The 25,909-nt window shown below is 40.3% G+C and overlaps 1 protein-coding gene across 1 annotated transcript in view; it reads right to left on the reverse strand.

The window, feature by feature from the left end:
• Positions 1 to 347: 347 nt before the first annotated feature.
• Positions 348 to 25,909, reverse strand: part of LOC135220311 (uncharacterized) — a 61,808-nt gene continuing 36,246 nt past the window's right edge. The window contains exons 3-4 of the mRNA XM_064257557.1: positions 1,144 to 1,829; positions 348 to 1,087 (exon numbers count right to left, since the gene is read on the reverse strand). Coding sequence (XP_064113627.1) covers positions 689 to 1,087; positions 1,144 to 1,829 — 1,085 coding nt within the window. The 3' untranslated portion in view covers positions 348 to 688. The remainder of the gene's footprint in view (positions 1,088 to 1,143; positions 1,830 to 25,909) is intronic.

The following is a 25,909-nucleotide window of genomic DNA, read 5'->3' on the forward strand; positions in this document are numbered from 1 at the left end:
ACAGGCCAAAATAAACTACAGTTGCCTGAATAGAACTTGATTATATTCATTGTGCTATATGAAAAGGATACTTAAAATATCAAGTCCAGGCCACACTAGGAAAGCTTGCTGTCAGACTGTTTGCTGAATTTGTTCTTTATATGTTTGCAAAATTTTATAAATGTTTACTGTCCAAACCTCAGTAGGCCACATGATGCTTACCACTTTGTGCCTTGTTCTAATTGTGTTGTATTACTATCACCCTTTCGTTAATCCGCGTATTCTCTTACAAATTGTATTTGTTTTTCATTTTTTAATCAAACAGTATTTACAAATTGTTTCCAAACAATGTGGAAACAATTTACATGTACAAGACAGTTTCAATAACTAAATTGTGTGTGAAGAAAGTTTTCTGTTATGAATTGGGCTTAATTGAAATTAAACTAATCTTAGCTGTTACAAAAATCTTAGAATATTTTAGTGGGAGAGGAACTAGATTTGGGAAACATTTGCAAGGGATATTTACTTTAATAATTGTCTTTACATTCAAGTTATCTTTACAATATTTTTCTTCATATGCTGTTTATAATCTCTTGAAACTTAACATAGTATGTTACTCAGCAAGAAATGAATTTTTTTTTTGAGCTCTGGGTAATAGATATATTTGTGTTGTGCCTGGTCATCAGACCTTCCATAAATCAAATAAAGTCTATTCCAAAATGCCAAATAGATGTTTTAATATTTGAGAACAGTACTTTTCAGCAATATCTTTTTGTACTGCACCAGAATTGTAATCGAACATCATAGTGAACTTCCCTCTGAAGGTGTGTAAATTGATTACAACAGGGTTTTGAATACAATGGATTGTTGTTGATCGTATGATATGGCTGATTTTGACATGTTCTCCACCCTCTGTCACCAGTGGAGTTACATTCCCTAAATTTGAGGTTACAAAGTCCCCCTCATATTCCTTGTCAGAAACAAGAAACTTGCCTGTGTATGGCGACCCTTCCATTGTCAGTAAGTGAAGTGCTTTATCTGTAAGGACTTTCTCACTCTCAATGCCATCCTTGATTAGTTGATGCAGAGAACGAACGTAGTCCCAGAACTTTATCACCAAGGTTCAGGTGTTTCTGTGTATATTTTTCAAGGCTCTCCAAAATGGCAACCCAGGGAAATGGGCGGTTTATTTTTCCAGTATCTTCTCAAGTTAACCAAATGGAAATTCTGAACAGAGTAGGAATCTTTCACCAAGCCATATTCAACTAAGGTGTCTGTCAGTGCCACAGCAACAAGAGCTGAGAAGGCAGAGTTCACAGTGACTTTCTCTTGTCGGCATTTTTGTATAAACTTCAAAGTTACATTCTGACTAAGTACTCTCGCTAAAGTCACAGTTCTCTTTTCTGTTGATGTCTTGTCAGAAATTTGTGTTATGTTTGCCTTTTGATTCTTTTGTACTTCATTTTCCTGAATGAGTCTGTCTCGCAGACAAGAATCAGATTCAATCATTTCTTTCTTTCTCAAAATTAATTTGACTGTTGCATCTTCTGGGAAATATTCACCCAGTGGTTCATCATCATTTATAGGCCTATTAGAAATGATATCGTTCAACATAGAAATGAAGAAAACCCATGAATGTACATGTTGTACCATCCACAACACCGTGGTGAAAACCAAAGAACATGAAGTAGCTGTGTTCAGGTCAGGATCCAGGTCTTCAGGATCTATGTCTGCAATTTTGTCTGGGGAATCCTTCAGAAGACGGGCACAGAACAAAGGGCCTGTTTCTGTGTTGAAGCGAAAAGCGCATAGGATGCCCTTACTTCTTCCACTGTCTGACCTTGAAGAACCTGTGTAGTTAGGGATACAATACAGAAAAAGGACAGTAAGTTTTTATTTGCATAGATATTTATGGCTGTTGAAATTCAAGTAGGCAAGAAATTCTATGCACTGATCTCCATAAGAAGGGAAACTTTCTAAATATGAAAAGAAATGGAAAGTGTATACTTTTATTCTATGTAGTAACCTTCATCATTTTCAAGCATTCATTTACAAATTTCTATATGTAGTATTTTATTAATCTTGTTCCTGTTGTTATTTTTCTGTTTGCTAATGTGTGAATTTTTACTGTGAATATGTGTTTGTTCCGATACGTAATACAAACCATCGGTCCTTTAACAATAGGAAGTAGCTAGCGGCAGCTGGAACGGTCGTAAGCTTCGAACAAGGGGAGAACGGTAGTTAACTGCTTGTCCGACAGTCGCGCGCCGCGCGACTGGGAGGTAAACAAATCACTTTTGCTTTCGGCCGCGGGTGTGAAGGAACGTGTTTCGTCATCGCTCTCTGCCCGCTTCATCGTCGTATGCTTTGTTATATTGTGTTTTCTACTAATGGTTTGTTTGACTTGAAAATGAAAATGAAAACTGTAAGTACACTGTTTTCATTTTCATTACTTAATTATGAACCCTTGAATTATGTCTCGGTGCCGAGGGCGGGCGCGCTCGCGCCGAGTCATGTATTTGGGCGAAGGGTGTAATTGAAAAATGTAAGTACTTTTTTCATTATATTTTTGCCCTGTGCGTTCGTTACCGAGAGTGTAATTGCGCTCGGCACGAACTTTTAATTTTGTATATAGAATGCAATGAAAGTGGATTCCCAATTGCAATATTCTTTTCATTTTCATTTATTGATTGCATGAATTTAATCTGGATCAATTTTCGTTCTTACCGGGAATTGTTCCTTACGATTTTTTATTGTGAAATGAATCGCAAGTGCAGTATTCTGTTTCATTTTCATATATATTTTATGATAGCATCATATTATTGGATCAAGTTTCCGTTCTTACCCAAGGGAATTGCTCCTTTTCTCCTTTAAGTTCTATGAAGTGAATCGCAAGGGCAGTATTCTGTTTCATTTTCATATTACTTTTCACTGCTGTGCGGGGGTGGGGGAAGCGAAGGTCTGCCAGGAAGTTGGTAGCCGATTCTTCGTCTTCCTTCCTGCCCCCCGCTCAGCTTCTTCATTGTATTTTGTATGTGGGGGCTTCCTTGCGTTCGGGGTGGGGCATGTCTTCCCCCCGTGCGTGAGGGAACCCCTCTTACTAATCTATCTATGTTACCGCAGGTGCTACATCCGTGGGAGACGACCTTGAATGTAGATGTAGATCCTCACGGGGTTTGTACTCGTTGTCGGGGGCGAGAGTGCTCCCGCAACGAGCCCTGTGTAACGTGTATGCATTCGTCAGAGGCGCAGTGGGTGCTGTACGAGGACACAAGAAGTCATCGGAAGTCCAGTGACTCCTTTGGTAACGGACGTCCAGTTGTACTCGGGGTCTTCCGTCCGCTCTGGGTGGGGTTCTCTCCCCCCAGGCGCGAGGAAGCCCCTCTAATTAACCCGACTGTTGCTTCCGCAGGTTTGCCATCAGCGAGGACGACCTGGGACAGGTGTGGGAGTCGCTGGGACTGCAGGGGTTGATTCAGCGGTTGGCGGGGTCGGCAGTGGTCACTCATGATACGGTAACCACTACAACAACCACAATCTCGACACCAGCATATGAGATGTCACCGCACCTGGTGTACACACCACATGTCATGTCGGTAACACCCACGGCTGCAATCCAGAACCAATTCCTGCCGTGCCAATCAGGACGGTGCCACCGCCACCTGGGTTCTTTGTATTGCCGACCCCGGACTACCGCTGGCCAAAGAGTACCCCCCTGGACCTGCCGCCAGTGCCGAGGATGACGGTAGCTGCCGACAGGACGCCTGTCTCTCCTGTGGTACCTGCCGTGCCTGCCGTACCTGTTGCTGTCCCAGCCGCTCATTCCCTTTCAGATTCAGGTGCCTGCCTGCTGCTCATTCACTTTCAGATGTTCCTGCTGTTCCTGGACCTGTTCCTGTTGTTCCTGCTGTTGGTGATGCTGTCACAGTCTCAGGTCTTTCCGGACAGGTGCAGTCGGGCCCTGTTGCTTCGGCAACTGCCCCGGCTCCCTCCTGGATGGAAGACTGACGTCTGTCCTGCGGAGCCTGGCGAAGAAGAAGAGAAGAGGAAGAAGGTGTCGTCGTCGTCTTCTTCGTCGTCCGCTTGCCTCTCCTTCCCCTTCGACTTCTAAGGCCAAACAGCCGAAGAAGAAGAAGGTTGCCTCCTTCCCCCCTAAGAAGACTCCTTCGGGATCTTCTAAGGGCCCGGCTCGCTCAGGCGAGCTGGGAGCTCTTCTGCTGGTCCTCCTGTTCCTTCGGGAACGGGGCCCGTCGCTTCTTCTGCACAGAAGAAGTCGACGGGGACCAGAGGGCACCAGCCTCGGCTGGTGCGTCCTCACTGGTGCTAGCGGGTCTGCCGCTAAACCAGGTTCCGTCTCGGCCGCTTCTCGTTCGCGAGAAGCACCGAGTGGACGCTCTTCCAAGAAGACCGTCCAGCCAAAGTTTTGACGCCCGAGCTCGCTCGCCGTCAAGACAGCGGCGCGGAGCAGAAGACTGGCGAGAGTCGTGCACACGACTCTCGCCAGGCCAGTGGACGCTCTCGCAGCGATCAACTGGCTGCTCGGGCTAACGTGACGGTCGCTGATCAGCCACGGGTTGAGGCGAGGAAGGCGTCCCCGCGGCCGCCGGTACCAGCCACGGCTGGTACCAGCGACTCGACGCGCCGAGAGGACGCTGGCCGGTCCCGACGCGACACAGAGCCTAGCAGGTCACCCGTCCGCCGCTCCCGATGGGACCGGGCGGAGACGGTGACCAGCGGCAGCTCGCCTGACGCTAGAGATCGGTCTCGACGTTCTCAGCCGAGCCAATCGCCCCAGGCGAGCGGTAAGGCTAGGCCTGCTGCTCGACCGTCACCGCGGGTTGACGATCAGCAGCAGCCCTCCACGCACGCTGGTCCTGCCAGCGAGCGAGGGGGGAGCGTCAGGTCTGCCTCTCCCATAACGGGTTGAGGCGAGGAAGGGGTCCCCGCGGCAGTCGGTACCAGCCACGGCTGGTACCAGCGGCTCGACGCGCCGGAGAGGACGCTCGCCGGTCTACCGTGACAGCGAGCCTAGCAGGTCACCTGACGCCGCTCCCATCGGGACCGGGCGGAGACGGTAACCAGCAACAGCTCGCCTGACGCTAGAGATCAGCGTCGACGTTCTCAGCCAAGCCTCTCGCCTCAGGCGAGCGGCAAGGCTAGGCATGCTGCTCGATCGCCACCGCGGGTTGACGATCAGCAGCAGCCCTCCAAGCACGCTGGTCCTGCCAGCGAGCTAGGGGGGGTGGGGGGAGCGTCAGGTCTGCCTCTCCTGTACCTTCAACCTCCTCGGGCTACGCCGGGAGGAGCGAGGTACCTATGAGTGATCGCGAGAGGTGCGCCGCTCGCGACCCCGCTATGACGCCGTATGGACCAGGCACGGTTCTAGGACCGACCAGGACATACGCGCAATTAGCTGGAGGCGACCGTCAGGGGTCTGCCGCTCTTCCTCCTTCTGAAGGAGGAGTATCTAGGGATCTGTTCTTGTTGGAGGGACTGGACGGTCCTACTCCGCAAGACGCGGTTACTCCCGAGATACAGAGGAATTTGCAGAAGTCATTAAGCTGATTCGTCAGCATAATGACCCTGCGGAAGGATTGCCGCTCCCACCAGCAGAGCCCACGTCTCTGCTCGAGTCGTTTTGGGGCCCGAGAGGGAACCCAAACCGACGGTGGGTCTGCCGCGATCGGAGCTTGCCGATTCTGTCTCGAACCAGTGTCTCGTCTCCGGACAAGAAGGCTCTCTCAGTTCTGGCCGGTCGATCAAGCTACTTCCACCTCCTCTACTGCGACAGCGGCGTTTTCTACGTGTCTTCGGACACCGTATTTAATACTCCTTCGGTCCTCCTGAGAGGTTTCGACCTCGACGGGGACTGGAATGAGTCGGAGGACGGTATCGGCTCTCTCCTGTCAGGTGTCGATCAGCCCCACCCAGACGACGTTCACAGTGGCGGCAGACCCTTACCTACAGTGAGAGTTCGTAACCCTCCGCGGGGAAACGTTTTCTCCTGACGATACGTTTTCCCAGACTCTGAGAGGCCATCGCCGCAAGGCGATGGCTGCTCCTACTCTTCTCCAACTGCTAGTTCCACTGGGAAGGCGAGCGAGTATCCAATTCCTTCCCCATTCCCTCTCTCCTTACGGCTACGAGGGAAAGGGGAAGGATCCTACAGAGATTTCTTTGTAGGATCCACGTTCGGGACTGCGCTACCGGGGGGACCTTCGGGTCCTCCTACCTGACGTAAGCCCCGGGTCGTTGAGGAGGAATCCTGCTCCATTCTCGATTTCTACGGGAATCGAGAGGACCACCAGCCGATATCGTTTGACGAATTCGGTGGGGGTTTCGCAGACTGCTTAGAATTCTACGGAATTTCTAGCGCATTCAGAGTGTTCGAGTTTTTACGATCTTCAAACACTTACGCGAGACACGGTCCAAAGTGAGCGAGACGAGAATCCCCGATATGTTACACGATAATCGGGAACCTCGCCTATGCTCGAATTCCTGGAATTTCTAGCATTGTGAAGAAGACTGCTGCTGAAAGAAACTATCTCACAGTAGGCGACCAACCTGGAATAGAGGAGATCGGACGGGAATATCCAGTTTGGCTTGAACTATCGTCTTAGTATTCTGTTCACCATTGAAGCTTTCCTTCGAGGAAGACTTCTCCTTCACTCTCTTTGATAGAGAACGAAGGTGGTCGATCTCCAATCCTTATTTTGTTTTCTTGAAGGAAAGAATTTAGGATGGAGTTTCTCATCTTGTTTTTCATAAATCCTACAAATTATATACGTATATTAACCTCGCGACCTGATTCTGCTAAGCAGTTGAATTGTCCGAGGGGTAGGCGCATATCCTAGTTATTCTACGGATTGCGACTTAGACGAGAAGTATTCCAATTGAACTGCAACTCGGGGTTGCCTGCAACCTCCCAGGAGTTTTCAGTTTCAATTTTATATACTTATGGTTTTGTCACGACAACACCATTTCAACTTTTATATTTACCGAAATTCGTTTCGCCTAAATATAATTGCCCGAGCATATCTTTTATGCTCGGTAGTTCTAGCCGAACGCATTCCTTCGTGGAATAATGGATTACCTGGCAACTCAGGATGACGAGTCAGCAGGCTCAACCACTGCGTATTGAAACTGCCTGATATAAGCAGCTCAGTATCAGCTGGGCCTCCGAGATTCACGGTCATGTATGTCTCTCTCTCCCCTGCTTGATTGACTACCGAACCGTATCTCTGCCTAACAATCATGGACTTAGGTCTCTGATTAACGGGGATTCTCGCAATAATGAAGGACCATCTACTGCGGTGACGCTAGATTCCATCGCCTTCGACATTGCGAGAATTTTCAACAGAGATATCTCTTGGACTCTTTCATCTTTCTGTTTACCGCACGGTAAACAGAAGTCTGTACAAGTCTCCCGCTGCATCGCACTGCGATAATGCGAATGATTTTGCAGACATCTGAGTTTGTCTTCAAAATATCTCGTATTCGTAGGTGTACAATTGTTCATTGTTCAACCCGAATTACAAGATGTGTCAGAAGACATCGCCTACTCTCCGACCTGACAGCTCTACCTCCAAATGTTCAGCCCATGAGAAGCAGTTCTTCAGGCGGCTTTCACCTGTGTTTTCATTACCGAAGAACGCCCCGCTTTCATTGCAACTACGACTTCTCACCGGACAGCAATGAAATAGCGGGTAGCGTTTTCAGTCATTTGTAAGCACAGGTTATGAATCTTGAGATCCTTCTCTCGATTCATATGTGAAGACGTAGGTTGCATTCAATATCTACCTTCGTCTTCAACGGTACATAGTGTTGTTTCTCCTTAGCTGAGATTCAACAAACATGAGATGTTTTACCTTCAGGGACCTCGGTCTCTAGAAGGCAATTGACTTTCGCCTGTTGGGTACATGCCTTAAGAGAATCATCACCTCGCTGTCCGGCATTGGTGACAAACAAATACATCATTGGTTTGGTCTCTCGGCATAACCTTTAAAGGCGAAGGTCACGTGACTTACTCGGATGCTTTGACAACTTGCCTCCTACGAACGCAGTCGGTCGGCAGCTGTCAGAGCGCCCGAGTCAGTTACGAATTACGCTGTTGACTTAGTTCGGTTGTTACACAGCAACCATTACTTCGTTTTAATAGCTTGTCACAGTACCCATACCATTGACACCCACCATGGAGTGTCGGTGTCCTATCCACTACCGAGAACTTCGCTGCATGGGATAGGAGGATGCGAGACTTCGTTGCTAACGGACAGACCAGTATGGGTACTGGACATCACCGAAGTAGAGAAGAGGGATAGGTCATGCGACTATTTCCTTCTTTTCCTCTGAGGAACTGCATGACTTCTCCTGCGAAGTCAGGCACCCAGGGGATGGGGATCCGTGACGCTCGATTTCGTACCGAACTTCGTAGCGAAGACTCAGAACCCTTCGGTCCCTGACGATTGGTTCGAGTCGTTCACAATCCCTCCCTAATGGACTTCACCGCCTTCGATGCGAAGGAGATGCTGCCTTGTCCACAAGAACTTCTCCTTGGCGCAGGTACTGAAAGGCAGGGGTCTGGTCCAACCAGACCACATGCCCTTCCTTCTACCTTCGGGATATTGCCCACAGGTCCTTGGATCTTTTCCTTGGGACCCGTGGTGGCTGCTCAACACGTTGTGTAGCGAACCCAGACCCTCGCAGGCTGAACAGCATCGAGTCCTGGTGTGACCGTAAGAATGGATGGTGAATGAGAGTGTGACTGGCTCCTCTTCCCATCTTTTTCTTCCCCTCTACCTGTGGTTAGAGGGACACGGTCGTCACCCTGCTGGATAAGGACAAGATGCAGGTGAGCTACTCAACAGAGCCCCATCCTATCCCTTTCACTAGGGATAGGAGCGTATATCCACCACTTCCTCCAACAAGGGGGAGGAAGTGGATGCCAGCTTGAGACAACCCATACTTTTTGTTGCCTCTTGCAAACAGGAACAAGTTCTTGCTTGCTGGTACGAAGAGATACGCTTGCCTCTCTCTTAGTACTCGGCCCAGAGGTCTGACCATTGATCCTGCGGTGCACACCCCGATCAATCGGACAGAGGCTTGGATCCCTCCCTCGCTCTTACGACCAGGGAGGCATTCCAGGGATGGACGAACACCAGTCTGTTCATCAAAAGACTCAGATTCCTCCCACCAAGAAGTGAGTCTTCCTATTGTTAAAGGACCGATGGTTTGTATTACGTATCGGAACAAATGACAATTTGTCGAAAATTGCATTTTTCCTAACTATACAAACCTGAGGTCCTTTACATATAGTCCCTCCTCATGCCACCCCTCACTCTGCGTATTTTGCATGGGCCAAAAGCAAAAGTGATTTGTTTACCTCGTCGCGCACAAGCAGTTAACTACCGTTCTCCCCTTGTTCGAAGCTTACGACCGTTCCAGCTGCCGCTAGCTACTTCCTATTGTTAAAGGACCTCAGGTTTGTATAGTTAGGAAAAATGCAATTTTCGACAAATTGTCATATTCTGAATGATATTGGTTCTCTTCATAATGCATAGCCTTTTCATTCTGGTATAGGTTACTCAATGTCGAATGATGAACAGCTGTCCCAGAAAGCTCTTTTGAGACCAACAAAATGAGGTAAGGTTGAATTTAATGTACTGATGTTGGATATAAAATCCTCAATATCTTATGTAGTTAACCAAGCATACACTAATTCCTCTTTGTTTTTCTCCAAGTAGAAGAGATCTAGTTTTGAAGTTTCTGGTTTGGCAATACTGTAGTAATTAACAAAAAGAGCAGAATCAGATAATGGTTGTTAGACTGAGACAGAATAAGGACTTAGACTGAAATATTTAGTGGGCTACATTTAAGGGAATGATATTTACATTAATTGTTTTAATTTCCCAGCTGGCCTAGCAAAACATTAATTCCGTTGTGCGACTTATTTAGATGGGAATAAACTGTAGTTTCATAGGTTCTACCTTGACACATAATGTTTAATCTTTGCTCATCCCTAAACAAACTCAGAAAATTTTGTCGTAATTTTTTAGGTTTGATAAATTGAATGCTGTTGGCTATTACTAAAGATTGAAAAACTTGGAACTTTGTTATTTTAGAATTCTATATAAAAGGTGAAAAGTTAGTCCGTTGCACTTACCTTGAAGTCAACATTAGGATTGGTGGCTCTCTTTAACCACAAAGTTCCTTCGCGAGGAGCAAGTGCCACTCCGAGATTTGGTACTCTTCTGCAAAAGGCAGTTTGTTATTGTAACTATTATGAACTTAGTTATTACTATTACAACTACTATAGCAAAGACTCTAATGATTTCTCCCTTCGTTTTAAGCATTTGATATGTTTTGCATATATTACATGTATATGGAGCGATGGTTGGCAAGGTATTCTTTTCGCTTGTTCCCTACTTTTTGTCTGGATGATGAAAAGAAGGGATTAATTTTCAGAATTAATCCATATATTGATTTAGTATAAGATAAAAGAAAATTAACTGTAATGCACTACATAGTGTATTTTATAGAGTTAACCAAGTTCTATCTGATGTGACTTCTACATTGCTAACTCAAGTAAGGTATGACTTCTAAAATTAGCCAGTGGAAGGACGTTGTAATAATAAATATTTAGCTCTCCAGTTGAGAAATTGTAGATTTGAGATGGGGATGAAATGGTACTTTGTATTCAGCAATGGTCTGTTTTGCCTGTAGAATTCACTATTGTTAGCGAAATTATCTCTTTAATTGTATGTTTTCGTTCTCCTTTGGTAACTTTAAACATGATGACAAGTGTCAAATATACTGTGTTCTCCTTGTAACAAAAGATTTTTAGAATTATGAGTGAATGTGATGAAAAGCATATTTCGTTTTTGGAAATTCTAATAAAATTATGCCTCATTGAGAATGACTGACAGTATGTACTATATCCATTGCCTCATTGAGAATGTCTGACAGTATGTACTATAACCAAAGAGCTAAAATCTCTGTACATCATAAAAAAGTTTCTTTTGTTGGGTAAATAGCAGTATTGGCACTTGAGTCCCTACTACCATGTTTTTATTTAGGAATGCTTTATCAATAATTCTTTGAAGGGTAAACTATCAAAGTCATGCTTTGTGGACCAATTAGCTGTTGTGAGATAAAATTAAAGAAACTATCACTTACTGTTAATGTTTGGTAACTGAATTGAGTGAATTACATTACTCTTTAAAAGAGGCGATGAATTTCATTGGGAAACCCGACTACATTCTGCATACAGGAGAGCTGAAAAATGTTAACAGTAACTTTTTACCCATAAAGATTTTGATCCAGTTTGTTCTTTAATACTTAGCTTTAATCAGTAACCCATTTCCTAAGCATTTTGGTGAAGGCATCAAAACATATTTATCCAAATCAAAGTTTATTGGGAGTTGAAAGTGAAGAACTTTCCATGAGGTAGCTATACTATTAGATAGAAAACCACTCTTGCTTGCTGTGAACTGTACATCCATCTTTGGAATACGTATTTGGAGATTTCAGATAAGTGCTTGGTATATTCAAACCCACTTCCCTACATGCTAGATAGAGGGATAAATTGTGAAGGACAAACTGTTGGTCTGGTGAGCAGTTCTTGAAGGTAGCGCAGTCCATGCAAGGTTAAATGGAAATGTCAAATGGTAAGAATCTCCCTTTCTCAGCAGGGCCAGCCTTAGGTTACTGTAGGTTCTCCTTTTAGCAGAAAAGAAAGGACCATTATTTACCTCTTCTTGGATGTATGGGAATTTTACAAACCTCTGACAGTTGGATTGATTCCTGGTGAGGATAAAATCCCTCACCCTTTCTTCAATGTTTTTCTGGCAACCAAAATTCAAGCTTTCCCTCTTCAGCTGTAAAGGGCCTAATTCTTTTGTTCAAAGGAAAACTTGTTGCTAATTCAGTTGTTTCAGGAAAGTCTCATTCTCCATTTCTTTCTTGATGGGAACCTGGATTTAGCCCTACCGAGAGCTGCAAAATTCTTCTATTTTTTGGTTTTATTATTATCCTTGAGAATTTTATTCTCGAATTTTAGCCTTATCTTTGTACCTGTTGATGCCAGTCAGTTGTGATTTATGCATCTTAGTGCCTCACCGGTATTAAGAGAAAGAGGTCATAGTATAGGATATATGCAATATCTGAACGAATATTTAAAACACATTCTGGTAAAAATAGGATAATAAAAGTATCTCTGATAATTTTCAAATAACTAAATGGATCTACATATATTGACTACAGTACAGTGAACCCCCTGTATTTGCGGGGATGCATTCCAGGCAACCCCCCCCCCCGCCGTGAATAGCTGAAATCCATAAATACTTAAAATCCCTCTAAAAATGCGTAGAACTGACTAGGTATTTTGATAGTTCAGACACAAGAAAGCCCCTCTAAAATGCTTATAGTACCTGAATATTTCAATAGCTTTATCACAAACAGGGCATTTAGTGATGAATTGATATGAAAATACATTATTTAGCGAATAGGTATTTCTCTGTAGAAAATACCTCGAATAGGTGAATTATGGGTGGAAATATGTTACATAGAGAAACCCGCGAATAGCCGAGTCCATGAATCTTGAGAACACGAGTACTGGGGTTTCACTGTATTCTTTACTGCATGATGACTATATGCTAAGGTTTGTTTGCTGCTGGAGGATTCTACCCAAAAGTACCTAATTCTCTTTAATGTTATGGTTACTCACCTTTTGCTGTGAGGCCTAGTCGTTGTATATATTTGGCTAGTTGGAATGTTGATCAGTAAATCTTGACCAGGGGTAGTGATGTCAATGCACCGCATTGTCAGTGCACCTCATGCGGTGCACTGTAGGCATTACATAAGGGTTTCAGTGTCTCTTCGGCCCCTAGCTGCAACCTCTCGTTCCTTTTAGTGTACCTATGTTTATATGCGCTTTTTTTTTTATCGTACTTTCCACCCTCTCCTAACATTTGTTTCATAGTGCAACTGCTTGGTTTTCTTCCCGTTACACCTTTCAGACCTTTCTTCTATCAGTTTTCTTTTTAGCACTGAATGACCTCATAGGTCCCAGTGCTTGGTCTGTGGCCAAAATTCTATACTATTCCATAGACCAATTTTGGTATTATGAAGCATATCTGATCCTAAGTTGCTAGAAGAGGCTGCCTAATTTTATGCTATAATCTATACTACACAGGACTTGAATTACCACTTATAGTCAATTAAAAAGGTTAAATGAAGGGAATTAGGTTTGCAAAGCATGGGATGGCAGGTAATCATAAAATAAAAAATAATTAGTGAAATTTTAATACTTAGGTACCTGTAGAGGAGGATGACTGCTCTCTTGACATGTTCCTCCTGGAGTGGAGCTTTGCTCTTAAGGGCGAGTTGGTACCATATCAGAAATTGTCCGTGTTTGTGGCGGTTATCCATCATTTGCTCCCGTATAGAGGCCTTTCTCAGCCATTGGCCGTTGAAGTAATTGTTATCGTTTGGTCTGGAATGAAAGCAACTTTAGATTGGCTGTTTGCAAAAAAATGGCTTTGCTTTTACGGTATTCACATACCTTCAGATAATTGCATTGCTATCTGTTTATATTGTGAAATTATCCTACTTCTTGTTCTTGTTTTCTTACCTAAATATCAAATTAATCTTTCAAGAAATCACTGTTAAAGGTGAAATATATGTAATAATTTAATTGCCGAATTCTTTTTTTATATGGGTGAAGATATATAGTATTTAGAAATTAAGTTGTATAGTGTTTGAGTTACGATAATTCGATTTTACGATGTGGTTAGCTATTAACACCGATACGACAATATTTTGAAAAGAATTTAAAATTTCGCTCGCAAGGGGTGCAGGCAGCAGCGTATAATCAGGCAGCGAAAGAGACACAATAGAACAACTTCTTTTCCTCCATTCTTTCTCCCATCTTCTAGTTAGATAAGTTACAAAATAAAAAAAAGAATGATAAACTTATTGTTACTAATGTTATACTCCTTGCGTAAATATGCACAACCATAAACAACCGAACAAGAAACAACTTTTTTTGCCAAGTACAACCGAATCGAATAACAACATCCGTTTTGCTGGTATTTCAACATCATACGATAGTAAACAATTACCCACGGTCTAGGGACCGTGCAATTACCGTAGTTATGTTATAAATGACGTTATGTAGAATAGGACTGATATATTTTTATGTTATACCCTTTTTCGCTATGGATAAAAGATCGGCAAGGAAATGTAGCTATTGCTAAATTAAACTGCAAGTTGCAGCTGAAGCTGAGAAAATAATGTTCAAGTTTCTAATAATTATATAGATTATCGTGCATCGGCAACAAGGATAAAACTCCCGTAATATGCTATCAATCACATTACATATTGAGAGAGGTATTTTAGTCAACTACTGGGCATGAAAAAACATGCTTTGCTATTGATTTCAAGCTGATAAATATAAATACATAAAGCTCGTGTGAACAGTAGTGACTGTCGTGCGGGAGGACGTCGTCTGAAAAGCGAGGTCTACAGACCTTGCTGAGAAGTGCTCCTAGTCAAGAAACCTGGTTGGGTCCCGTATGCACTAAGATTTACCCTAAATTTGCCTTCAGATCTTGTTTAAGGTTGTTTGGACTTAAAAAAAAAAACTTGATCACATGTTGCACAACCGACCTGTTTTCCGCGATTTTAAAAATCTGACAAAAATTATAAAAGTCAATAAATGACCAGAATATACTCAAATTGCATATTATTTCAAAGGTCTTGAATAGGAGAACAAATAATAGGATGGTTTGACATGAATTTTTGTTAGATAAGGGTATATAAAAAAAATTAAATTATAAGAAATTTATTCATACATAATTGTTTATCCATATCTCCCAATACTGTGGGGGTTATAAAATTAAGCAAATAAATCATTCACTTGTGGAACGAACTATTAATTGTTTGGAAAAAAATTCACACTCAAACCTTCATTTCACATTCCACCATTAATTCATCTTCACTGTCTTTGGAATCCTTATGACTCTTTCTTATATTAGTATTATGTGGATTGCTACACTGTCCATCACACTTACAGAATTCTCAGCAACTAATGTCTGCTACACGGAAAGGACATACATTTGACCTAAAGCATTTTTTACAGGTGCATGGGAATGGAAAATCAGGGGTTGATTAAGTCCAGAAACAATAAATAAGTGGTACCGGGAAGTCATCTTTCAAAATGTAACCATAATCTAGTGGGTTCAGTATATCTATGGTAGATTTTGTGGCATTTGTCCAGTGATAACATTGCAAAAAAGCTTGCTTAATATGAAGCTGTATGCTATTAGAAGTTGGAACAAGTCTTTCAAAATTGCAGCTGCCGCACAAATTTCCTTCAATCCTTGCAGAGTTTCTTACGGGCCATTTTGTGTTGAAACATTCTACTCATAGATTCAGTGGTGTCCCAATGGACTAAACGCTTCAGCAGATGTACAATAAAGCTGCTAAACGCCATGGGTGCATTGTGGGACTTACAAGAAGTACGATCTAACTAGGCAAGAAAAATTTTTGATACGTATTGGCCCTTCTTCGTGAGTTTTATGGCCTGAATAATGGAGATGCATGGTCTTTACATCATGAGTTTACAACAGCCACAACCAAGCATGATGAGATTTGCATTCAGCAATGCTTGCACATATTCAGGAAAGAGACAACCCTTTTGATCTGTTAAACAACAAAAATATGAGAACTCTTGTCACTGGAAAAGACTAGTGATGAGAAAAGTAAGTATCTTTTGAATTGTATCAGTCTTGGACAGCAAGCATATAAGGAATTTTTCTAAACAGGGTTAAAGATAAAGAAAAAGAGTGTTTGATCCAATTAACCCTTAAACGCCGAATGGACGTATTAAACGTCGAGTCAAAATGTCTCCCGTATGCCTAATGGACGTACCATACGTCGACTCAAAAAAGTTTTTAAAAAAATTCGCGGAAAAATACTTATAGGCCTACCAGCCGAAACCTTTTGAATCACGCGCCTTGGGGGATGCTGGGAGTTCACGAATCAAGGCGTTGTTTTGTTTACAATCGTTACGCTGGCGCGCAAGCGCGAATTTCTTTCTTATCGCACTAAAAAGTATCAGTGACACATCTCAAAAATTATTTCGTCACTTTGACATAATTTTTGCACCGTTTTAAAGTATCCGTTACATGAAGTATTATATATGAAAATGTGCACAATTTCATTTAGAATTACAACAAAAAAATACTCATGATTGTAGCTTTTATAGTTTTGAAATATTTCCATATAAATAACGATAAGTGCCAAAATCATCCTTCGGTCAACTTTGACTCTACCGAAATGGTCGAAAAACACAATTGTAAGCTAAAACGCTTATATTTTAGTAATATTCAACTATTTACCTTAATTTTGCAACAAATTGGAAGTCTCTAGCACAATATTTCGATTTATGGTGAATTTATGAAAAAACTTTTCCTTACGTCCGCGCGGTAAAAACTCTTCCGAAAAAAATCATACATGCGATTGTGGTAATGTTTGCACCATTTTAAAAATTAGCCATTACATAAAGTTTTATATATAGAAATGTGCGCAATTTCATGCCCAATACAACTAAAACAACCCATGGTTGTAGCTTTTATCAGTTTGAAATATTTTCATATAAAAAATGATAAGAGACAAATTTTCAACCGTCGGTCAATTTTGACTCTACCGAAATGGTAGAAAAACGCAATTGTAAGCTAAAACTCTTATATTTTAGTAATATTCAATCTTTTACCTTCATTTTGTAACAAATTGGAAGTCTCTAGCACAATATTTCGATTTATGGTGAATTTATGAAAAAAATAACATTTTCCTTACGTCCGCGCGGTAACTCTTCCGAAAAAATCATACGTGCGATTGTGGTAATGTTTGCACCATTTTAAATTAGCCGTTACATAAAGTTTTATATATGATAATGTGCGTAATTTCATGTAGAATACAACGAAAAATAATTGAAGGTTGTAGCTTTTCTCATTTTTGAAAATATTTGCATATAAATCACGATAAATAGAAAAAAAAACCATGTTCGGTCAACTTTGACTCTACCGAAATGGTCTAAAAACGCAATTGTAAGCTAAAACTCTTATAATTTAGTAATATTCAATCATTTACCTTCATTTTGCAACAAATTGGAAGTCTCTAGCACAATATTTCGATTTATGGTGAATTTATGAAAAAAACTTTCCTTCCCTCCGCGCACGGATTCTCCGCCATAAATCTCCGAAATGCGTACATCGCATTCTCGGAAAATTTGCTCCGTTTCATATTAGGCATTTCATAGAGTTTTATATATGAAAATGTGCGCAGTTTCATGTAGAATAAAAGGAAAAATATTTGAAGGTTGTAGCTTTTCTAATTTCCGAAATAATTGCATATAAAAAAAGATTTATAAAAAAATTTCGACATTTGGTCAACTTTAACTCGTCCGAAATGGTCGAAAACTGCAATTGTAAGCTAAAACTCTTACAGTATCGTAATATTCCATCATTTAACTTCATCTTGAAACAAATTCGAAGTCTCTATAACAATATTTAGATTTATGGTGAATTTAAAAATAAAATATTTTTTTACGTCCGCCCGTTACGAATTCATGCATCATTTTGTGATAATATTTTCTCTGTGTTGCTTTTATCGTTTTACAATGTGTTATATACCAAAATGATTGCAATTTAGTGTACATTACAACAAAAAAAAAGTAACTTTTACCTTTAACTGTTTTGCGCACAGCGCGATTTGAATACAATTATATATGAAAACATTTCGTTTTTGCGTTATCATATATCGCATTATTTATATATGATAATGATAATTTTTTTCATTTCTGATGGTTGCATACTAACTTCAGCCAATGACAAAAAAAGGAGCCAAAAATGGACTCTTAATCTTGAAAACTAAGCGCACTGTGTTTTTTTGAAAAAAATATTTTTTCCGCTTCCGCGCTCACTCCGAAACACCTCCGGCACACGGGAGACAATTTTTTTTTACCGCTTCGGCGTTTTAAGGGTTAAAAAGATGAGTAAGAAGCATAGCATATGCAACGATACCCCTACTGATATACAGAAAGACCCAAATAATGCCCTCCACATTATTGACATGACTAGGGTTAGAGGCCATGATATCTCACAGCTTCTGGCATCTGAAATATCATCTATCCCGTATTACCTAAATAAAGATGGCTATTTGCGAAAGTCCCTCAAATCAGAGCTTACACATGTCATTGAAAAAAAAGACTTAAAGAACCAGCTCCACAGAAAGTGCCTTCCTCAGACTCTACTCATCCTACAGTGTTGTCTTTGATTTCATGGCATATGCTTGAAAATGATCAGTGACACAGTTGAAGCTGAAAACATTTGGTGATAGGGCAGCTCACTTGTGGAAAAGACTGTGAAAGAATGAGAAGAAAGTTGATCCAGTAGAGGTATCTATCAATCTTTGTGACACTCCACTTGCAGTAGATATAGAAAGGTTCTGGTCATCAATCAAAAACAAGGTAAGGCTGCAAGAATTTTTTCATCAAGTGGTTAATTGCGAAAGTGACTCAAGATACAGAAAGTATGTCCATACCTATATGGGTATGTACCTCAGAGGTTCTCATGAAGATGGCTTGTGTAAGTGCCGAGAATCAGCTCTCAAACTGTTGTGGATGTCCCGACACTTCATTTGTCACAAAGAGGCTGATGATAGAATGTTGTTATATATCAACCATGCCACTTGCACAGAATTATTCAAGAGAGTCATTGTGGCTTCACTAGATACAGATGTTTTAGTATGTCTACTATACACTTCAGTGAAACTTGGAAAGTCAGTGGTCTAGAATAGCTATGGGTCGTTTGTGGCAGCTCACTTGTGGAAAATATTTTTTTTTACATGTCAGCTATTTGCAAACGAATTGATGTCTGATATTTATGACCTAGGTGGTATAAAAGACTGTGAAAGAATGAGGAGAAGAAAAATGGATTCAGTAGAGGTATCTATCAATGTCAGTGACACTCCACTTCCAGTAGATTTAGAAAGGTCCTGGTCATCAATCAAAAACAAGGTAAGGCTGCAAGAATTTTTCATCAAGTGGTTAATTGCGAAAGTGACTCAGATCAGAAAGTATGTCCATACCTATATGGGTTGTACCTCAGAGGTTCTCATGAAGATGACTTGTGTAAGTGCCCGAGAATCAGCTCTCAAACTGTTGTGGATGTACCAACACTTCATTTGTCAACACAAAGAGGCTGATGATAGAATGTTGTTATATATCAACCATACCACTTGCACAGAATTATTCAAGAGTCATTGTGGCTTCACCAGATACAGATGTTTTAGTATGTCTACTATACCACTTCAGTGAAACTTGGAAATTCAGTGGTCTAGAAGAGCTGTGGGTCCTTTGTGGACAAGCCAACACCAAATGGGCATTGCCAGTCCATGATATAGTACTGACAATGTCAAGAGCGCTAGTTTCTGTACTTCCAGCTGTCCATACACTTAGTGATTGACACGACCAGCAAGGTTTCAATGCAACTTACTGTATTCAAGGCAGCAAAGCACGGTGGAATAGAGTTAATCAAGGATTTTGGAAAAAATAAAGAACTTTCTCATTATATGGAAATCAAAGCAGAGAAGTTTCTTAGCCGAGCCATTGGTGGAGTCAACATAGATACATTCAGTGAGCTGCGATATTTCCTGTACCATCATAAAAGCATTAAAAACAATTTTGAAAGACTTTTCCAACTTCTAATAGCATACAGCTTCATATTAAGCAAGCTATTTTGCAATGTTATCACTGGACAAATGCCACAAAATCTACCATAGATATACTGAACCCACTAGATTATGGTTACATTTTGAAAGATGACATAGTACTGGTACCACTTATTATTTTTGAACCTAATCAACCCCCCGATTTTCCATTCCCATACACCTGTAAAAAATACTTTAGGTCAAATGTATGTCCTTACCGTGTAGCAGACATTAGTTGGTGTGAATTCTGTGAGTGTAATGTAAGTGGGTAGTGTAACAATCCACATAATACTATAAGAAAGAGTCATAATGATTCCAAAGACGGTGAAGATGATTTAATGGTGGAATGTGAAATGAAGGTTTGAAAGTATGATTTTTCTTCCAAACAATTAACAGTTCGTTACACAAGTGTATGATTTATTTGCTTAATTTTACTACTGCACAGTATTGGCAGACATAGATAAACAATTATGTATGAATAAATTTCTTTTAATTTGTTTATTTTACACCCTTATCTGACGAAAATTCATGTTAAACCATCCAATTATGTATTCTCCTATTCAAGACCTTTGAAATAATATGCATATTAAGTATATTCTGGTCATTTACTGATTTTTATCATTTTTGTCAGGTGGCCATCTTGGATTTCAAAATGGCGGAAAAGAGGTCGGTTGTGGAACATGTTACCAAGTTTTTTTTTTCATGTCCAAAGAACCCTTAAACAAGATCTGAAGTCAAATTTAGGGTAAATCTTAGTGAATACGGTACCCTACCAAACTCCTTGACTATCTGTGTACATGCAAGCCTAGCGCGATGTTCAAAGTGAATACGAAGAAGAGACAGGAAAAGTGAAATGAAATGTTGTAGAATTTAAAACAAGAAAGAGAAAGCTTAAAATAACATATAAACTTTATCAAGAAATTATCAGAGCCGCACATAAAGATGGAACAACAAAAGAAATATTGGAGTTAGATGAGTCAACGCAAATCTAGAGCGAGTTGTTGAAGAAGGAACCCCTGTGAAATGTGCGACACATGGTTCCACTATGAATATTCGGGAATTCAGGCTAAATACACATCCATACTTTCGAGTGACAACATATTGTACATCTGTAACAATTGCAAGTGGACTGAACAAAGAAAACACAAAAAACTCATTGAAGATGAACTTGAAGAAATAAAAACAAACACAGAGGTATTCGCAGAGCTGATTCAGGATTCGGCTCGAAGAACTGGTGACTTAATGATCAACATAGATGAAATTCAAGGCAAAAATGATAATGTTGATAAAGAATTAAAGATGATAACATATATGGACAAAACTTATGCAAATTCACTTAAGACAAAAAAAAAGTGCTTTTGATCAAATCTACAAATGCGAGAGCACAGCAGCTAATGAAAAGAAGCAAATTATTACGAGTAAAATAACGGCGCCAGTTGAACAGGTGAAAACAACAAGAGATGGACACTTACATGTAATATTTCCAGGAAGGAAAAACTTAGAAAAGGCAAAAATAGATATTCAGGAAATCGACAATATATCAGTAAATGAGAAGTATAAACTTAAACCCAAAATAAAAGTAGTATATGTTCCGAAGGATGAAGATATTGTCAGTAACATCGTAAAGGAGAAAATCCATGGATAGGTACTCTCATTTCTGAAATGACGACCTGATATTTGTAAAGGAAAGGAAAGCCAAAGATGACAAATATAAGCTCTATATCATCAAATGCCACACCACAAAATGCCACACCACAAATACAAAAGGTTATCTATGATAGAGGTGACAAGTTTTATACACTGTATAGCCATTGGAGTGTTGTCATGGTAATCACTTTATAGCAAAGTTAAAGGAAAGGAAAATGCATCTTCTTCTAGAAGTTCTGCAGCAAGGAGGCATTTGTGCATGTGTTGGAGGTGCCTGTTCTCATGATTGTTCTAGAATCATCAGGTGTGATATGGAACATTTCGTCTAGATCCTTCTAAAAGTTCCTGTGACGTTCGCTGTTATGCTCCGCCCCCTTCAGCCCTGCCCCAGTTTGCCGTATATATATGCCCTGAGGGATCAGTTAGAGATCATCAGTGAGAGATCAGAGCAGAGACCATCAGAGAGAGATAAGAGAGGAAAAAGGCGCTCGAGAGTTTGATCGGAATCTGGTCAAGTTGTCGTCCGGGAGTGGATGACCGAGGCATTTCGATGTTGAACAAGCCTTCAGAGAAGAAACGTCCTACAGTGTAAGATTTTACTTTTGTTATGTAAATAGGAGAAACCATTCTGCATTTATCTTTGTTAGTAAGCTTGTAAATAAACCTTTGTTCTGTTTGTGTATCTTTCTATATTCTTATCCCCAGTTTCAACTGTTTATGTTGAATTGTTTTTGTTTATCATAATATCGAACCTGAGGCGGACCTCTTGGGCTTCGTAACAAGTGTGTACGACTGTTACTTGCCTTATAAATGTTATAAATGTCATGAATATGGTCATAACACAACAAATTTTAGATATGACCAAGTTTGCCCTAAATGTGGCGAAAATCTTAAATCAAATGATTGTACTAGCACTACCTTGAAGTGTAGAACCTCTTTAAAGACAGGCCATTTTGACACGAGACAAAACATATGATGGCAATAAGTGCATAGTATATAAAGAAAGGTGAAAAATAATACGGATCATAACTTTGACTAATAATCTTCTGTGCAATTTTATAAACATACAGTTTCATTAGGAATCCTAATGAAACCAACACTACTGCATAGAAATGTGTAGCTAACGGAGACCTGGCTAAGCGATAATGTAAGTGATTATTCTAGAATAATGAAATGACACCAGGGTCCCACAACTTTTACCATGTCCCGGGAGAAAACAAAGATGGTGGTGGAGTGGTAATCTTTGTTTAAAAAAGTACACAAAATAACTATAATGAATCAAAATGTGTTCGGTACATCTGAATGCATCAACACCAAAATCACACACATGAACAAACACATACAAATCATAACAATTTACAAACCGCCGAGATCAAGTAAGAGAGTTGCTAGACGAATTCAGCGACTTCCTGGACGTGTTGGCTGATCAACAAAAATATACTGATTTGTGGCGACTTCAACCCACGTTTAGATGATAATGATAGCAATCGCGTCAAAGAATTTATAGTTACTTGAAAGCCACGACCTTGTAAATGTTGTGAGAAAACAGGCGTCGTTATTGAACTATATCACTGACTTAGTGATACAAAACAAAAACAGCGAGATTGTGTATAAATATATGGAAAGGCTGTGCACTGAAAAAAACTATCACAGAAACAAAACCAACTTTAAAGCCGACGACTTATTGTTGGCTGCATAAAAAAAAAATGAGAAACAAGTCAGGAGCACAGGTGTAGCTAATTTGAGGAATATTTTGACCACAGCAAAAGTATTTTGGCGACAACTTACAATGGTAATTGTCCAGAAGTAACAAGGCAATGAATAGTTAAGGAAAATGCTAAATGGTTTAACAGTGAATTACTTGAAGCTAAGGAAAAAAAAAAAAAATGGAAGATTATGGAAAAGATCGAAAGAATCAAGAAGCAATGAAAATTAGTCACTGTATAATAAAACAGCCAGAAAGCAGTGCAATGGCTTGATTATAAAAACAAGAAAATATATTGGAATAAAATGTTTAGAGGAGGAAAATCCTTGACAATTTAGCCGGAATAGAGAGTTCCTTAGTGTGACCGCAATGGCCACCGCTCCCAGGGGTCCACTTGTCTGTTTTCGCTCTGTAACAAATTAATGGGGCGGAATTTGAAACGGCCAAAAAATCGTTAATAGAGGAAAGTTAGCAATGAGAGCCATATGTTTTGATTGAGAAAAATACAAATATATACAATAGTCAGGGCGTAATTTTTTTTTTTTTGGGGGGGGGGCAATGTCGGATTGGCGAGCGAAGCGAGCTTAATCAGCTTTTTTTTTTTTTTTTTTTTTTGTTTTTTTTTTTTTTTTTTTTACTTAAACCTATTATATATGTTTTTGAAGCCACATGAGCAAGGTATTTCAGCAAAAATTATACAGTACTCCCTCTACTGTTTCTGTTTTATCTCATCATCACTGGTAGCTATTATAGTAGACAGACAAGGATAGAGAATCGTAATATTTCGAGAAATTCCATATATTTACGATTGCAAATTTAAAAAGAAAGCGTGTTGTTACTCCTCGGGGCTTGGGGGCTGAGTGGCGCTAAGTTGAGGTTTGGCCGTTTTTGGGGGAGGGGAAGTATCTTGAGTCTTGGGGCAGTACCCCCCCCCCCGCCAAATGATGCCTCTGATAATAGTATGTAAAAGTACTTGTTGATTATTTAAAAAAATAAATGACAACTAAGCAGGATACTTTTATGTAACATTATATAAATATTTATTTTTCTTAATCAAATGATATAGGTCTAAATGCTAACTTCCCTCTATTAACGACTACCTGGGCGATTCAAATCTGGGCCTTGTAATTTCTTATGGAGATAAATCGTTGTTGTGGCCCAGGGACGGGCGATCACGTGACCTCCGACGTCATGGCTACGTCACTATTGGGACTCGAGAAAAAAAGTTTACCTGATGTACTAGTTTAGTAACCACGAAAACCTGGCGCATAACTTTGCGAATTACTTTTAATCACAATGAGAAATAGAAAATTCAGTAATTTTGAATAACTGAACATGAATGACTTGAAAAAAAAAAAAAAAAACGACGAGGAAAGTAGAAAACACCTACTGTGAAAACGATCAGTTGCGTGAGCTATATTTTGATATTGTCCAAATGAGTTTAGCACAGGCATCCTTCCCAAATAGTGAAAAACTTGTTTGTATAAAGCCGGCCTACAAAGGAAAAGGTATAATTAAGAAAACCTAAGCTTCTGTAGACCAATATCGAACCTGTCTTACTTATCAATTGAATTATCTAGAATTCTAAACAAGCACAAGGTTTGGTATAAACCACAAGCTGAAGATACTTAGTTCTATTTTCCTGTCGAAAAGGTAGAAGACGCCGTTAGTAAAATGGATGCAAAAATGAAAGCTATAAGAAAAATGGATGTCGGCGAAGAAATTGAAATTTAATGAAGACAAAATTAAGTGTATGCTATTTGAATCTGACAGTGCACTACGAAAATATGAACACTTCAAAAGAATAACTACTGGTTCGTCATCCATAAACATTGTAACAGCAGTAAGGAACTTAAGAGTATTTATTGATAAGAAATTGTCGAAGAAAAACCATATCCTGCATATTGTAAAAGCCTGTAACTATCATATTAGAAACATTGCATTTATTAGAAACTATTTCAATGAAGATACTCTGAAAACAGCAATTTGTAACCAAATACTTTCGAGGCTTGACTACTGCTATGTTATATACTACGGTCTACTTAAACTACCTACTAAGATAATTGCAAGGAGTACAAGAGCGGCTAGATTAAGAAAAGGACTGTGTTCCCTTGAGGACACTAATTAAGCTACATTGGTTCCCAGTAAAAGCAAGAATAGAATACAAAATACTTCTTACAGCCTTTAAAGCACTAAAAGTTGGTGAACCCTGATATCTAAAGAAACTGCTTAAGCTTCTTTAGACCTGAAATAGACATTTTAATCAGACATGTAAGTGAAGCATATAGGCTATTTGAACCTACTGAGGGATTAAGAGCCGATGGAACGCTGTTTTTCGGCAATAACTTATCATCAACGCCGGATAAAGGGGAAAGTCGGCAAGTGTATGTTTTATAACCCTACCTAATTTTTACATTTCTGGTACTTATCAGAGTAAAAGTGAGTTTCCTATGCCAGAGCCATCAAAATAGCATGTAAGGGTTTTGAACACAATTGTGACGTTTATCTATAACGTCACGAGGCTCCACCCAGGACCCACTTAGTCCAAGTGGTTCCTGGCTCCACCCACAGTGAAGAGAAGTTGGGTCCTGGCTCCACCCACAGTGAAGTGAAGTTTATAAATGGGGGAAAACGTCTCTTTACTGTGGCCCTGCTCACTTGCCGATGACATTCTTTAATTTCATATTAGTATTCATACTACTCTTCAGTGATGTCAGTGATGACGAGCAGGATTTGTCATCCTCCTCTTGATTGCATTATCATTCTGTAGAGGCCTCATTACAACTTAACAGTTGTTGGGACTAAGTTGTC

This window comes from Macrobrachium nipponense, chromosome 20, assembly GCF_015104395.2.
Source record: "Macrobrachium nipponense isolate FS-2020 chromosome 20, ASM1510439v2, whole genome shotgun sequence".
NCBI classification, from domain to species: Eukaryota; Metazoa; Arthropoda; class Malacostraca; order Decapoda; family Palaemonidae; genus Macrobrachium; species Macrobrachium nipponense.